Genomic DNA, 13,762 nt, shown 5'->3' on the forward strand with positions numbered 1-13,762 from the left:
CCAGCTGTTCTCTGAGGATTCCCCTGCCAAGCTCTTATTTTCATTTCATTATTTCTTTGTTCTCCTTGTCTAAACTGTACACAAGTTACCCAGATTTTCCACTCTGGCCCCTTTCAGTAAAGACTTGTTTTGGCTTGACAAATTATTACTCACAACCACAGTCTAAAAATAAATAATATATTATAAATTCTACATGTTAAAATTGTATTGTTCTACGCAATCTCCAAATTATTCCACAATGCGTATTCAGAGTCCTTTTTCCCATAAGCCTCAAATGGTTTTTCTCATTTATAAAAATGATTCTAGTCATTTTATAGAGCTATTTATTCTGCAAATATTCTGTATAGAGTATTTGTTTAAAACCTTATCTCAGGTGTGGCAGGAACTAAATTCAATCTGTGTACACTGTGAATCCAGATACTTGAATATATGTTAAATTACAAGCCTAAATACAACAAAACGAAACCCTATCTGATACTTCTCCTTCACAATTGTGCAGAACACTTACAAATATGCTTTTTTGGGGGTGGGGGTGGGGGGTGGATCCAAAGTTTTATACGTGTAAAATTTTAGATTTTAGAATTTCTAGTGAAGAGATAATTCTCCCTTTACTAGTAGATACTGTTTTTTCAAACACAGCAGAGACCATAGCCAGTCAGGAGGATATCATGCTGCACCCTCAAAAAGAGATGCTATTTTTCTTCATTAGATCCTTGGATGACACCTTGTTTGTGTTGAAAGTCTTCATCATGCTTTCATTCTAAGCCACTACATAACCCGCTTCTCAAGGTATCAATACTAATAATGGTTATGTGAATACGAGTAGAGTCATGGCTGAAAATGGAATTCTATATAAAGAGCTATTAGGAAAGCAAGAAAAAGAATGAGAGAGTTTAGATACCAGTAAACAGAAGAGAGAAGAGGTTCTACGGGCAAATTACTCAGGTGTTGATCAGTCTATTTCTACAAGGCCACATGCACGTTAGGAGCGTGGCCACTTCTAAGCTGCATTCTGTCTATTATAGGTACCACTGCAAGTGTCTAGTTCATTGTTTTCATCAAAGGCACAGGCAATTCATAGGTAAAGGAAAAAAAAAAAAATAAAGTTGGCAAGGAGAGAATGCCTGTTTCTAAGTAGCAGAATATTCCATTCATCTCTAAAGATGAAAGCAGGTATCTTTCATTATGTTTTTGTTCTTATAGGAAGAAGGCCAAAAATATGTGATTTTCATATTTGTGTTAACCCAGCACAGCATTTCAAAGTCACTGCCAGAAACAGACTGGTTTTCTTACCTGATTTTTCCCTGCTTAAGTTAAGGATGCCTGCCTCATTATAAACCTTGCTGGTTTCCTAGACTTTCTGTAGTCTGGCTTTGCTGTGATGACTGGTCAAAACCTTTAATTACAGTATATAGTTTGTGCAGCTGCCTGGAAATTGGTCTCAGGGTCAGTGGTTCTTCCCGTTCCCCTCTTTCCATTCTTTTGAAGCAATATTGCTGAACTGAAGGCATTGTTCCAGCTTTCTGGTGTGCTCTGTCTGCTGCACATTATGAATAGCTTTGCAATCACTCTAGCAATTGGTTCTTCAACTGCCTTTAGGTTGTCAATTGTAATTCATTGGCTCCAGGCACCTTTTCTCTTTTCATTCTCTTGAGGTCTTTTATTACTTAATTTGCAATAATATTAGGGAATGTCTTCTTCAGACATGTCACTAATGTCTTACTGATTATGAGGCTGGGGTACATTTGACTTTCATACATTTGCCTGTTAAAATATTGTTTCAATATATCCTTTAACTCTATGACTTGTGATGTCAATCTTTGCAGTATCTAATAAGGAATTCTGGTTGATCTTGAAGTCTATTCTCTGAAGAATAATCAAGAATCCTCCTTAAGATATTCTTATTGGTGTTAAAATTAATTTGTTACAGTTATTTTTATAACTTCCTAAAGACTTAGTTTTTCATTTTTTATAAAAGTTAATTAACCTCTTATATTTTCTTCCCAAAATAAAGCTCCATTCTCTTTTTAATACATAAAAATTATAATTTTGAGCTTTATATAACTAAGAAATAGCTAACTGAGGGATAAATGTTTTTGACTATTTAGAAATCAATGCCTATGTTTTTAGAAGCTTTTAAGAAGATATATATGTCTACTCCTCAGACCTATCTTTATTAGAGATTATTTAAGAAAACATTCTAATTACTCAAAATGAGTTCCGATGCTTCTGTGTTACAGAATCACCGGGAAGTTTATTTTTCCTCAGGGAAGAGAATAAACAAACATATCCTCTTGGTTTACTAAAAGAAAAACAACAAAAAAAAACCTTCAGTGTACTATGTCTCAAATCATTAGTTCTGGATAAAATCCAGTAGATTAACCCCTGTCATTAGTCTCAGCAGTCCCAGAGTAACCAAGGGTATTTTTAAGCAGACACTATGTAATAATAATAATGATAATAATTATCATAATGATAATAACCAACGCTTATTGTACTTTTTATCTTCAAAGCAGCTTACTAACATTAACTATGTGTCTATTTTCAAATTAATTTAACTCGACAAATGCTTTATTAACTTTGTAGGTTATGGAATGTGTAGTGACTGAGTTTTCTTTTGCAAATGAAACAATAAATAAAAAAAAGGAACTAAGGGCTAAGGAAATGGTACCGTAAAACTTTTGCCTCAAAATCATTCACTGTCTTTGTTGAATGAGGGTTTGTAAAATACTAATTTTTTTTAAATATAAAAAAACCCAGTGCCGTCGAGTAAAAATGTGAAATTGAAATAAAGGGTGAAGTTCGCCATTACAACTGCTCAAATACATATTGCTTCAAAAATTAACCAGAAAGAAGCAAAATAATATTTGAATAAAATCAGTCTCTAACTTCATTAGTTATGGTTCATTACTATAAAATATTTAAATAGATATAAGAACATATTACATGACAGAATTTAAAAAAATCTTTTAAGTTGCACTATTCTAGTAGACAATTTTATTAATTAAATGGCTAAATTTGTTTTTATTAAATTGGATTAACTGCTTTAAAATCATCTCAGTTATGTCCCCATACAGCTTCATTACACGTAAGTCTACCGATGAGAAATACAAACAGTAAAAGAGTTTGGGAGGCTAGGAAATGAAATAAGTTCTAGACAGTAAAATAGAGACAATTACTGAAAACTTATGAAAAATTGTTCAGTAAAGATGTCCTGCCACCCACACTCTATGAAGGGTTTTGAGAAGAAAAGAGTAGTCAAGTACGCTGTTATCCAAGGTCCTCAAATGGACAAACACAAATGTAACTACATAAAAGTACATGACAACAAGCATTTGTAAATATGGTAATTAACAAATTAAAGCTTTTAAAAACTATTAAGATGGTTAGAGTGGTAAGGTTGTTCATGGAAGATAGGACTCATAAGCATTATTCAGGGAGCAGTTTGATGTGGAAGAAAAGGAAAATCGTTATATTCAAGGATGGAAATAGATGAGCTGGACTGAGTAAAAAGATAGTAACGAAATCTGGATAAAGCTGATGGCCGTAAGCTGGTAGGAAAGCATGTGATAAGACTCACAGGTAGTTGCTCATTCAACCCACATATATCTAGCACAGAGGCATAAAAACCAAAAACCAAACCCAGTGCCTTCGAGTCGATTCCGACTCATAGAGACCGTATAGGGCAGAGTAGAACTGCCCCATAGAGTTTCCAAGTAGCACCTGGTGGATTCGAACTGCCGACTCTTTGGTTAGCAGCCATACCACTTAACCACTTATGCCACCAGAGTTTCCATCAGAGGCATAAACAAGCCATAATTCCTGTCCTTCAAGGACTTACACTCTTGAGGGTAGGTGAAAAATAAATGAACAGTCAATTCTAATGGTAAGCCCAAGATGCTTCAGGAAGTCGGGGTAGGGGGGAGGAGGGGCACCTACTCAGTCATGGGAGTTACAGAAAAGTTCCTAATATGGTACACAATCTTGAGGAATAGTGCATGGTGGATGAGAGTGAACGAGGAAAAGGAATCAATCCAATTATAAAGCACACTAACGTCCAAGAACTGTGGAGTTTTATTTCACTACCGAAGAAATTAGAAGACAGTACTGGTTTTCAATACGGGTACCATAAAAAAATAAAAGTTTGTTCTTTTGCTCGGTGTTGAGGAACGGGGAGAAAGGGGAGATCTGGGAATGGAAACGATGAGGGAGCTCTGAGAAGTACTGCAGAGGCAGGGTGGAAGAATTAGGCAACGAAACGTCTGGATGTGGAAAGTAACAAAGAGTAATAATTGAAAACGGAGTCCAAACATGCCAGCTTTATAGAAAAAGAAAAGATGAATGTGACTGGAAGGAAGGGGAAGGCGATGAGGGGTTGTAAAGGACCATAATGCTTTTTTTGGATATGTATGGTTATATTTTGAAATGTATTATAATTTATCTCATCTAAACAATTTTCTTGATAAAAAGGACCTTTCTTATGCAACATATTTTGTTAATGGGAATTTTATTTGTTTTCACTGGGCACGCAGTTTTCAGGACCTGGCAGATTCTCATAAAGTTGGCTGGTGGATACAGAGGAAGGAATGGTAAGAACAAAGTGGCTAGATTGAGAATAAATAAAATCAAGTATACAAGTTGTCTCTCAGGAGTGGCATAAAAAGAAAAAAGTCCATGAATGTACAATCAGTAAAATATTCCAGCTGTTTTAGGATTCTGAGATAAAAGTTGCTCTTTAAAATACATTAACAATGCTGACACTAATGAAATGATTGCTAAGTCAGCTTCTCTTTTAAGTTAGTAAACATTTTTCTGGAGATAACTGAGCCATTCTGTGGAAAACTGACTTCCAAACTCTTTCATTGTTTCTCCAAGATTAAATTCTAACAGCATGGTGTACATCTGTAAAGAACAGACATAAATAATTTGTATCTCTCATACCATTTAAAAATAAGTGTATGTCCCATAAGGGAGTTTACAAACTGCTCACACAATAGGTATGTATACTGCTCCCTGTGAAATCAAATCAGTATTCTAAGATGCTGCCAAGAGCCAGGTCAAGATACTTGGAAGAGCCTTAAGATTTAAAGACTATGACACTTTCCAATGATTATTTTACACACATACACGTTTCTCTCCATATACAGGATACAGGAAGTAATATTCAATTAAGCTAAGTGTTTTAAGTGATTAAAATACCCCTTTGCGTTTTCTAATAAATGATTTGTTGGGTAAAATCAGATAAGATATTCTCTACTTCATAGAAACTACCAAAAAGAGCTGCTCTACTGTCAAGGAGTAAAAATAATATAAAAAATTTAAACTTGAGATTATTTTTTAGGGACACAATTTTGGGAGAGTTTCAATCCTTCAAAACTCTCTGAACCTTTGGAGGAAAAAAGGAGCACATTTTAGAAATAATTATCTACGAACAAGAAGTAGATATAATTAACTGTAATAGTTAAATATCATAAAAACACATCCTAGCACCCTTTGCCAGAAGATGCCTATAGACCAAAAAGTGAGAACTAGATAAAGTATTCATTACACACTGAATATTGAACGCACTGTTCAAAAAAAAATCTGAATATTTATAACTCAAAACAAAACAGGGTTTTAAAAAGCCAGTAATGTTTATATCATTACAAAATACTTGCAAATCATCTTCTCACATTTACATTCTATTCTTTTCCAGTATAACACCAAGTTCTTTGCACATCAAAATCACAAAATGAAATACAATTGCATGAAAATTCACAAATGGCCCGATCACAGATTTGAACTTTAATGCTGACATGCTAATTTAGAAGCTGGATTTTCCCCTGCTACAATTAATAAGCCATTATTGCACCACTACAGTCATTCAGCCTTATAATTCTCCTTCAAAAATCTGTGTTGTACGGTTCTCAGATTTCCCAATTAATATTTGCTTCAGTACAAAATATCCAATGAATAGTTAACACAATATTTTTGGTGTACTATTCCTGAAAAAGTTAAATACCTTTGGACTGAGGATACGGACAAATATTAAACCAGATGAGACTGCTGAAAAGATGGACTTTTTTTTTCATGTTAACAAAATGTGTCATTTTATAAGACACGGTAATGCTCAATAAAACAAAAATAAGATTTTAAAAAGCTAGGAGGTAAAACAGTGACAATCAGCAACTGTGCCGAGGGAAAATAGGATTACATTTACCAGCTACTATATCAACTTAACTTCTCATAAAATCCCCCTGATCTATTAAATAACTTCAGAACTGAAGTATGCTTGCCTCTGGGAGTTGTAAAACAAATTAGATGCAATTGCAATTCAATACAAATAAAAAACCAATGTATTTGCCCTGTTCTCATTGTATAGCTTTATCATTTAAATCTGATCAGGCTGTTTCCTGATAAATCGAATATAGATTTTTACGGTATATCAAGATAGGGTCTGGATATACTTGATATACTTGACTCAATGGCAGTGGGTTTTTTTTATCAAGAAAAATACTTGACGTGAGTACATTTTGGAAAACTGTAGTCAGTATGCCTTCCCAAAATGAATGCATACATTTGTTACAAGAATTGCTTGGCTTTCAGACAGTAGGTAAAGGGTGTTCTTTTTCCCAGTGTTTTGCCATTTTTTTAAAATGCTTTTTGGATTAAAAAAAAAAACATGTTTCCACTATCAATTCTCAAAATGTAAAATCTGAAAATTCTGTTCAGTTAAACAGAGGTCATTACCAAGTATAGTGCAAAAAGGGAAACTATGCAATGTACAAGACTGCACTTGCGTTCTGAAAAGGCCACAAAATAATTGGGCATGTTGCCCTCTGTCTGTGGGTTACACTGCAGTTTTAACCATTGTCTCCATTTCTTAACTCAGTGCTCTACACAAACACAGCAATGGTCCTAGCAGAGGAAGGGGATAAATATACAGCTTCCTGATCATTTTCATCCTCTTTTTGGAATCCAAGTGATAATTCAGTTTTCTCCTCTGGATTTTACCAGCTTCTAAAGTCAACAATATCCTGATACCCTCATTAAATGACAAGTGAATTCCTGAAGTTTGACTCTAGTGACAATAAAAAACTGTACAATTTTTGCATAATGCATTAAGCAGAGAATGTAAGCATTTCATTAGGGGAGGAAAGAATCAATAGCCGTGGTGACTCATTCTTTTCTTAACTGCATCAAAAATTTTGGTAAACTAAATATATTTTCCTTGATTCTGAAAGAATAGAATTTTGCCTATACTTCACAGGTATTTTGCAGCACAAAACACAATCTTTTTAACATTTAGAAATCCCACATAAAGCACACAAATTAGCAGGTGCAAATAAATAAAAATGTTTACAAGCAATGGGATACACGGAAAGAAAGGATAATAAAAAGGCCACCACTTCTAAACATATTTCAAGGAACACGTGACTTTGCTCACTGTTCAATCTCCTACCTCCTCTTCTACCTGCGCCTGCCTCCAACCACTTTGAGGTTATTGTTTATCCAAAAAGTTGAAGATTCAGTTTCACATCTCCATTTTTATGCTAACAATAAGGTACTGATTTAGTTCTTAAACATTCCTAAAGTATTTCAACAAGACATTACAAGACTGTATACACAGAAATCTCTTTGTCCTTAAGCAATGGGAAAAATAGGAAGCTCTCCTTTTTCTGCCAAACCTAAAGCAGGTGTGTGCACTTCATCACGTTTCCATAAACTTCAATGAGGCCTATAATGAAATTTGCCCAGGTTTGCCATTAAATCAGTCTAAAATACACCTGTATCATGTGTTTATATAACAATAGGACAAAATGCTTCACTTAAGCTGCCATTAAGCTGATATTTGCAAGTTCCATTACAAACAAAAAATTTGAGGAAAATTTGTTTAAAATGCATATAAATGAAAAGGAAGGCCAAAGTCACACATGCTCCAGTACATAAAAGTTTAGACTCATTTGCAAACCATTTCTGTGACTACTGTACATTCAGAGCCTCTGCCTTACTAAAAGATAACTTCCAACGCCTTCACAAAGAGGCGGGGAAAGATGTTAATAGCAGAAATGACGTGCAGGAGGTAGGGGGACATGGGCACTATCTGTACTTTCTGCACAAAATTTCTATAAACCTAATATTGCTCTAAAAAATACAGTCTATTTTTTTTTAAAGATTTTTTTCCTTTTCCTATGAGAGATAGCCAGCCAACACACACAAGGCACACTGAGAAGCAATTAATATTTTAGAGCTTCCTTTATTCAATGTGACAGCCTTTAATTCCTACCGAGAGGTACCATGAGTTATGTATTAGGTTTAACGAACCTACTAGCCTGAATCGTATGATTTCTAAGAAAAACAGATAAACATTTTCTTAAATTAAAAAAAAAATTTCTTTTCATTTATTGGATATGACTTGAATAAAGTAATGTGACGTTATATCAGTTGTGTTATATCTACTGTATATTAGATATTATATATACGTACATGTTTATATTGCTTATGCATATTTCAATATATATATATTATACGTATTATATTTTCCACAATGAATACCAGAGTAACAATGCATTTTCAGAGAAGCACTTTATAATCATAAACCAATTAAATGCCCATAATTACCTATGATTATATACTATTATATCCTTTCTCCAGACAGAAAAACTGATGCTAAGAAATGAAAAGATTTGCCTAAGGTCTTGAGAACAGGTCACTTAGAGACCATAATTACAAAGTTGAATATCTGTACATTAATATTGCTCTGAATGGATTTTTATTGCTATTTTTATCTTTATTACTTAATATTATATATAAGGTATTTACAAAATCTTTAAAGAAAAAAGGTACTAAGTACTTAATGCTGAATGAAGCATCTAAAGAAAGACATAAGCTCTTTAAGAAGAGATCCTTGCCTTCTTTATTATTTTTCTAAAGCATAAAGGAAAACTATATAAGGTATCTCTATTTTGTTTTGTAGTACTTTAAATTTCAAGTAAGTTATCCAAATTAATCCCACTCACTTATAATAAACTGCATTATTCCCATTTTACAGGTGAGAAGCTAGGCACAGGAACAAAGCTATTTGCCCACAGGTCACACACTAAGTGTGGGGAAGTTTGGAGTTAAAGCATGTTATTTCTTGACTCCATTTCCATTTTTCAGACTAAACAGCAGTACCATACCCATTAATCATCTTATTCCAAAGTTACTTGAGGAAACACATAATTTTCTGGAAGGCGGAAAGAGGGGAGACACATTCTGAAAGTTACAGGTAAAAAGGAATACATCAAACATTTTTATTTTATCCTATTTAAAAGTTACAATTCATTATAAGTCAAGATTTAAAAACTATTTGCACATCTTATTACTTTACTACCATGAATCAGAGGCTCTGCTGAGACACTGATTATTTGCCCAGGACTAGTCTCATACTTTTATAAGAGGGATATAATCAAAGAAAAATTAACTGAAGAAGATAAAGGGTGGGTTCATATTAAAAAACATTTTGGTGGCATGGAATTTGCAACCTAAGACATCTATTTTCAGCCTGGCTGATTATAGAATAGAATCCATTGCTCCTAGTCAACAATGAGAATTTGAGAGGGACAAGAACATGGCACTTGAGGGCAAGCGATGCTTGGTAATATATATGATACATTCCTTGAAAAGCTGAAGAACAAACTAAGTAAGTTGGTGAATTAAAAGAATATGTTAAACAACTGGGCCTACAGCCCTTCAAAATAGATGAGAAGAATTCCAGAAATGTCCTTTAACCTTTGCTAAACAGTTTAAAAAAACAATCTTTATGGGAGGGGGGTTATGTATGAAAACAAGATTTTCTATCAGATTGATACAGGCTTTCCGATTTATAAGAAAACTAAGGTTTCATATTGAAAACAGCATAATCAATATTTCCCTAATTACATGTATCTTGCCAGATTCCAATGTGGCAGCAAAAGCCCAACAAACACAGGTAGACAGAGAGAGTTGTGATGTTAATGAGACATACCTCTTGTACTGAGCGAGCAGCTGGCTTGTCTTGATGATTGGCCAATATTAAAAAGGGTAAAGTGCATAATTGTGGGTGCTGAAGAGCTGAGTGCAGTTCATTTCTAGCAGTTTCTAAATCATCTTCTGAAGAGGCACTGTCTAATACAAATATTACCCCTTGAGATCCTTGGTAGTAGCGGCTCCAATATTTCCGAATATTATCAGCCCCTGTAAAAAAAAAAACAAATTTCCTTTTAAAAATAGTTCTCAGCAACTGGAAAAATGTTCCAAATAGAAACTCCTGCTGAAAACCAATGCAGCTTTTAAAAATTAAGTGCTAAACTCTGTGGTAAGGAGCGGAACAGGAATTCTGAAAAGGCAGCGGTCAGGGTGGATGAGAACACAGAAAGCATGAGAGCCAATAAGTGGATATGGCCTTGAAGGGGAATACAAAGGTTTGAAAGTTATTCTTGATGCCTTTCTTATCAAAATATGGGGGAAAGAGCCAGGACAAATACTTCTTAGACTTAAACTCAAAAGAATGTTTTCAAACTTTGCCCAGTAGTCTTAAATAAACTACCAAAAACCCATTGCCATTGAGTTGAGTCTGACTCATAGCGACCCTATAGAACAGAGTAGAAATGCCCCATAGGGTTTCCAAGGAGCAGATGGTGGATTTGAACTGCTGACTTTTCAGTTAGGAGCCAAGCTCTTAACCACTGTACCACCAGGGCTCCAAAAAAACTACTCTTTAAAATTGAGTTCCAACCTAAGCCAGAAAACAGCCTGACCTAGATATTCACCAAAACTACTTTCCATAGTAATAGCATTCTCTTGGTCCTATTTTTGATAGAACTACTTGCTGTTCAGGACAGCATTGCTTAATTTCATCTAAAGACTTAACACTATTAGCACAAAAAACTTTAAGCATCAAAGTTCTGTAATCTGTGGAGGATAAAAACCTTGGTCTTTGATACATATGTTTAAACCCATTTAGTTTTATAATAGGAGCCCTGGTGGTGCAGTGGTTAAAGTGATAGACCACTAACCGAAAGGTCGGTGGTTTGACACAAACAGGGCCTACACACATGGACCTCACTGGATGGAATACACAGGAATCAAATTGACTACATCTGTGGAAAGAGATGAGGGAAAAGGTCAATATCATCAGACAGAACAAGGCCAGGGGCTGACTGCAGAACAGACCATCAGTTGCTCATATGCCAAATTCAAGTTGAAGCTGAAGAGAATTTAAAAAATCCAGAGCCAAAGTACAATCTTGAGTATATCCCACTTGAATTTAGAGACCATTTCAGGAGCAGATTTGCCACATTGAACACTAGTAACTGAAGACCAGACGATTTGTAAGGTGACATTATGGACATCATACAAGAAAGCAGGTCATTAAATAGAAAGGAAAAAAGCACCAAAATGGATGTCAGAAGAGACTCTGAAACTTGCTCTTGAATGTCAAGTAGCTAAAGCAAACAGAAGAAATAATGAAGTAAAAGAGCTAAACAGAAGATTTCAAAGGGTAGCTCGAGAAGACAAAGTATAATGACACGTGCAAAGACTCGCAGATAGAAAATGGGAAATGAACGCTGTCTTAGGCTGGGCTCTCTAGAGAAGCAAAACCAGTAAAGCATATTAAAAAAAAATGTATAAAAAAATAGGAGAGATTTATATCAAGGAAACAGCTCACGCGATTGTAGGGATTGGAACATCCCAAGTCCTTGGATCAGGATAGAGTCCTTCCCCAATTCACCGAGCCGCAGAAGCTGGTGAACCCAAGATGAACAAGTCTGAGAGCAGGGCTCCCACTTACAGGTTGTGACAGTCGAGGACTCACCAAGGTCAGCAGGCAAGACTGCAAGGTTTCTCCTGAGTCACGTAGCTGCAGGGGCTGGTGAACCCAAGATAGGGAGGTTGGGGAGCAGGACTCTTGCTCAAAGGCTGTGAAGATCGGCGAATCCCAAGGTGGACAGGTAAGCTGCTAGCTCAAGTCCCAAGAACTAGAGTCAGACAAGAGACAGCTGCTAGATCCAGAACAAGCCAACAACCTTTGCAAGGTGAGCAGGAAGGAAGTAGGCAGCGGAAGGCGGAGAGATGCAGGCTGAGGGGGCAGTGAGCCACCACAGTCCCCACTCTCACCGGTACCACTTAGCAGATTCCATCACGGGGGTGATTACACATCAAATTTCAACGGGGAAGTGATCACAACATTATAAAACTGCCAAAACCCTGAGAATCATGGCCCAGCCAAGTTGACACACAATCTTAACCATCACAAACATGCTCGACATTTCTTACGCTGAAAGAACTGAAGAAAAAAATGCAAGCCTTGAGTTGCAGTGCTGAAGGATTTGATGGGCAAAATACTGAATGATGAAGGAATCATCAAAAGAAGATGGAAGGACTACACAGAGTGGCTATACCAAAAAGAACTGGTCAATGTTCTTTCAATTCAGGAGATAACATATGATCAAGAACCAATGGTACTGAAGGAAGAAGTCCAAGATGCACTGAAGGCACGCTGCAAAACAAGGCTCTAGGAATTGATGGAATACCAACTGAGATGTTCAACAAACGGATGCAGTGCTGCAAGTGCTCACTCGTCTATGCCAAGAAATTTGGCAAAACTGCTACCTGGCAAATAGACTGGAAAAGATCCGTATTTATGCCCATTCCAAAGAAAGCTGATCCAACAAATGAAGAAAATATTGAATAATATCATTAATATCACACACAAGTAAAATTTTCCTGAAGACCATTTAAAAATGGTTGCAGCAGTACATGGACAGGGAACTGCCAAAAATTCAACCCAGGTTCAGTAACAGATGTGGAATGAGGGATATCGTTGCTGATGTCAGACAGGTCCTGGCTGAAAGCAGAGAATACCAGGAAGATGTTTACTTGTGTTTTATTGACTATGCAAAGGCATTCAACTGTGTGAATCATAGCAAATTCTGGATAACACTGGAAAGAATGGGAACTCCAGAGCACTTAATTGTGCTCATGAGGAACCTGTACATAAACCAAGAGGCAGGTGAACAGAACAAGGGGATACAGCGTGGGTTAAAGTCAGGAACAGTGTGAGCCAGGATTGTATCCTTTCACCATACCTACTCAATCTGTATGCTGAGAAAATAATCCAAGAAGTTGAACTGTATGAAGAAGAATGGGGCATCAGGATTGGAGGAAGACTCATTAACAACCTGTGTTATGCAGATGACACAACCTTCCTTGCTGAAAGTGAAGAGGACTTGAAGCACTTACTGATGAAAATCAAAGACTACAGCCTTCAGTATGGGTTGAACTTCAACATAAAATAAATAAATAAATAAATAAATTTTTTTTAACATAAAGAGAACAAAAATCCTCACAACTGGACCCATAAGTAACATCATGATAAATGGAGAAAAGATTGAAGTTGTTTAGGATTTCATTTTACTTAGGTCCACAATCAACACCCACGGAAGCAGTAGTCAAGAAATCAAACGACATATTGCATTGGGCAAATCTGCTGCAAAAGACCTCTTTAAAGTATTGAAAAGCAAATATATCATTTTGAGGACTAAAGTGCACCTGACCCAAGCCATGGTGTTTTCAATAGCCTCATATGCATGTGAAAGCCAGCTAATGAATAAGGAAGACAGAAGAAGACTTGATGCCTTTGAATTATGATGTTGGAGAAGAATACTGAATAAACCATGGATTGCCAAAGGAACAAACAAATGTGTCTTGGAAGAAGTACAGCCAGAACGCTCCTTAGAAGCAAGGATGGCAAGACTTT

At 35.8% G+C, this 13,762-nt stretch overlaps 1 protein-coding gene across 2 annotated transcripts in view; it reads right to left on the reverse strand.

Annotated features, from left to right (window-relative positions):
- The window catches only part of ARL15 (ADP ribosylation factor like GTPase 15), a 528,587-nt gene that overhangs the window by 232,093 nt on the left and 282,732 nt on the right, over nt 1-13,762 (reverse strand). For both annotated transcript variants that reach the window (XR_010318523.1, XM_010588142.3), the window contains exon 4: nt 9,989-10,197. Coding sequence is in view for 1 of the 2 variants with exons in the window: in XM_010588142.3 (XP_010586444.1) it covers nt 9,989-10,197 (209 nt within the window). In the remaining variant the exon portion in view is untranslated. The remainder of the gene's footprint in view (nt 1-9,988; nt 10,198-13,762) is intronic.

The sequence above is a fragment of the Loxodonta africana genome, chromosome 2 (assembly GCF_030014295.1).
Source record: "Loxodonta africana isolate mLoxAfr1 chromosome 2, mLoxAfr1.hap2, whole genome shotgun sequence".
Lineage (NCBI taxonomy): Eukaryota > Metazoa > Chordata > Mammalia > Proboscidea > Elephantidae > Loxodonta > Loxodonta africana.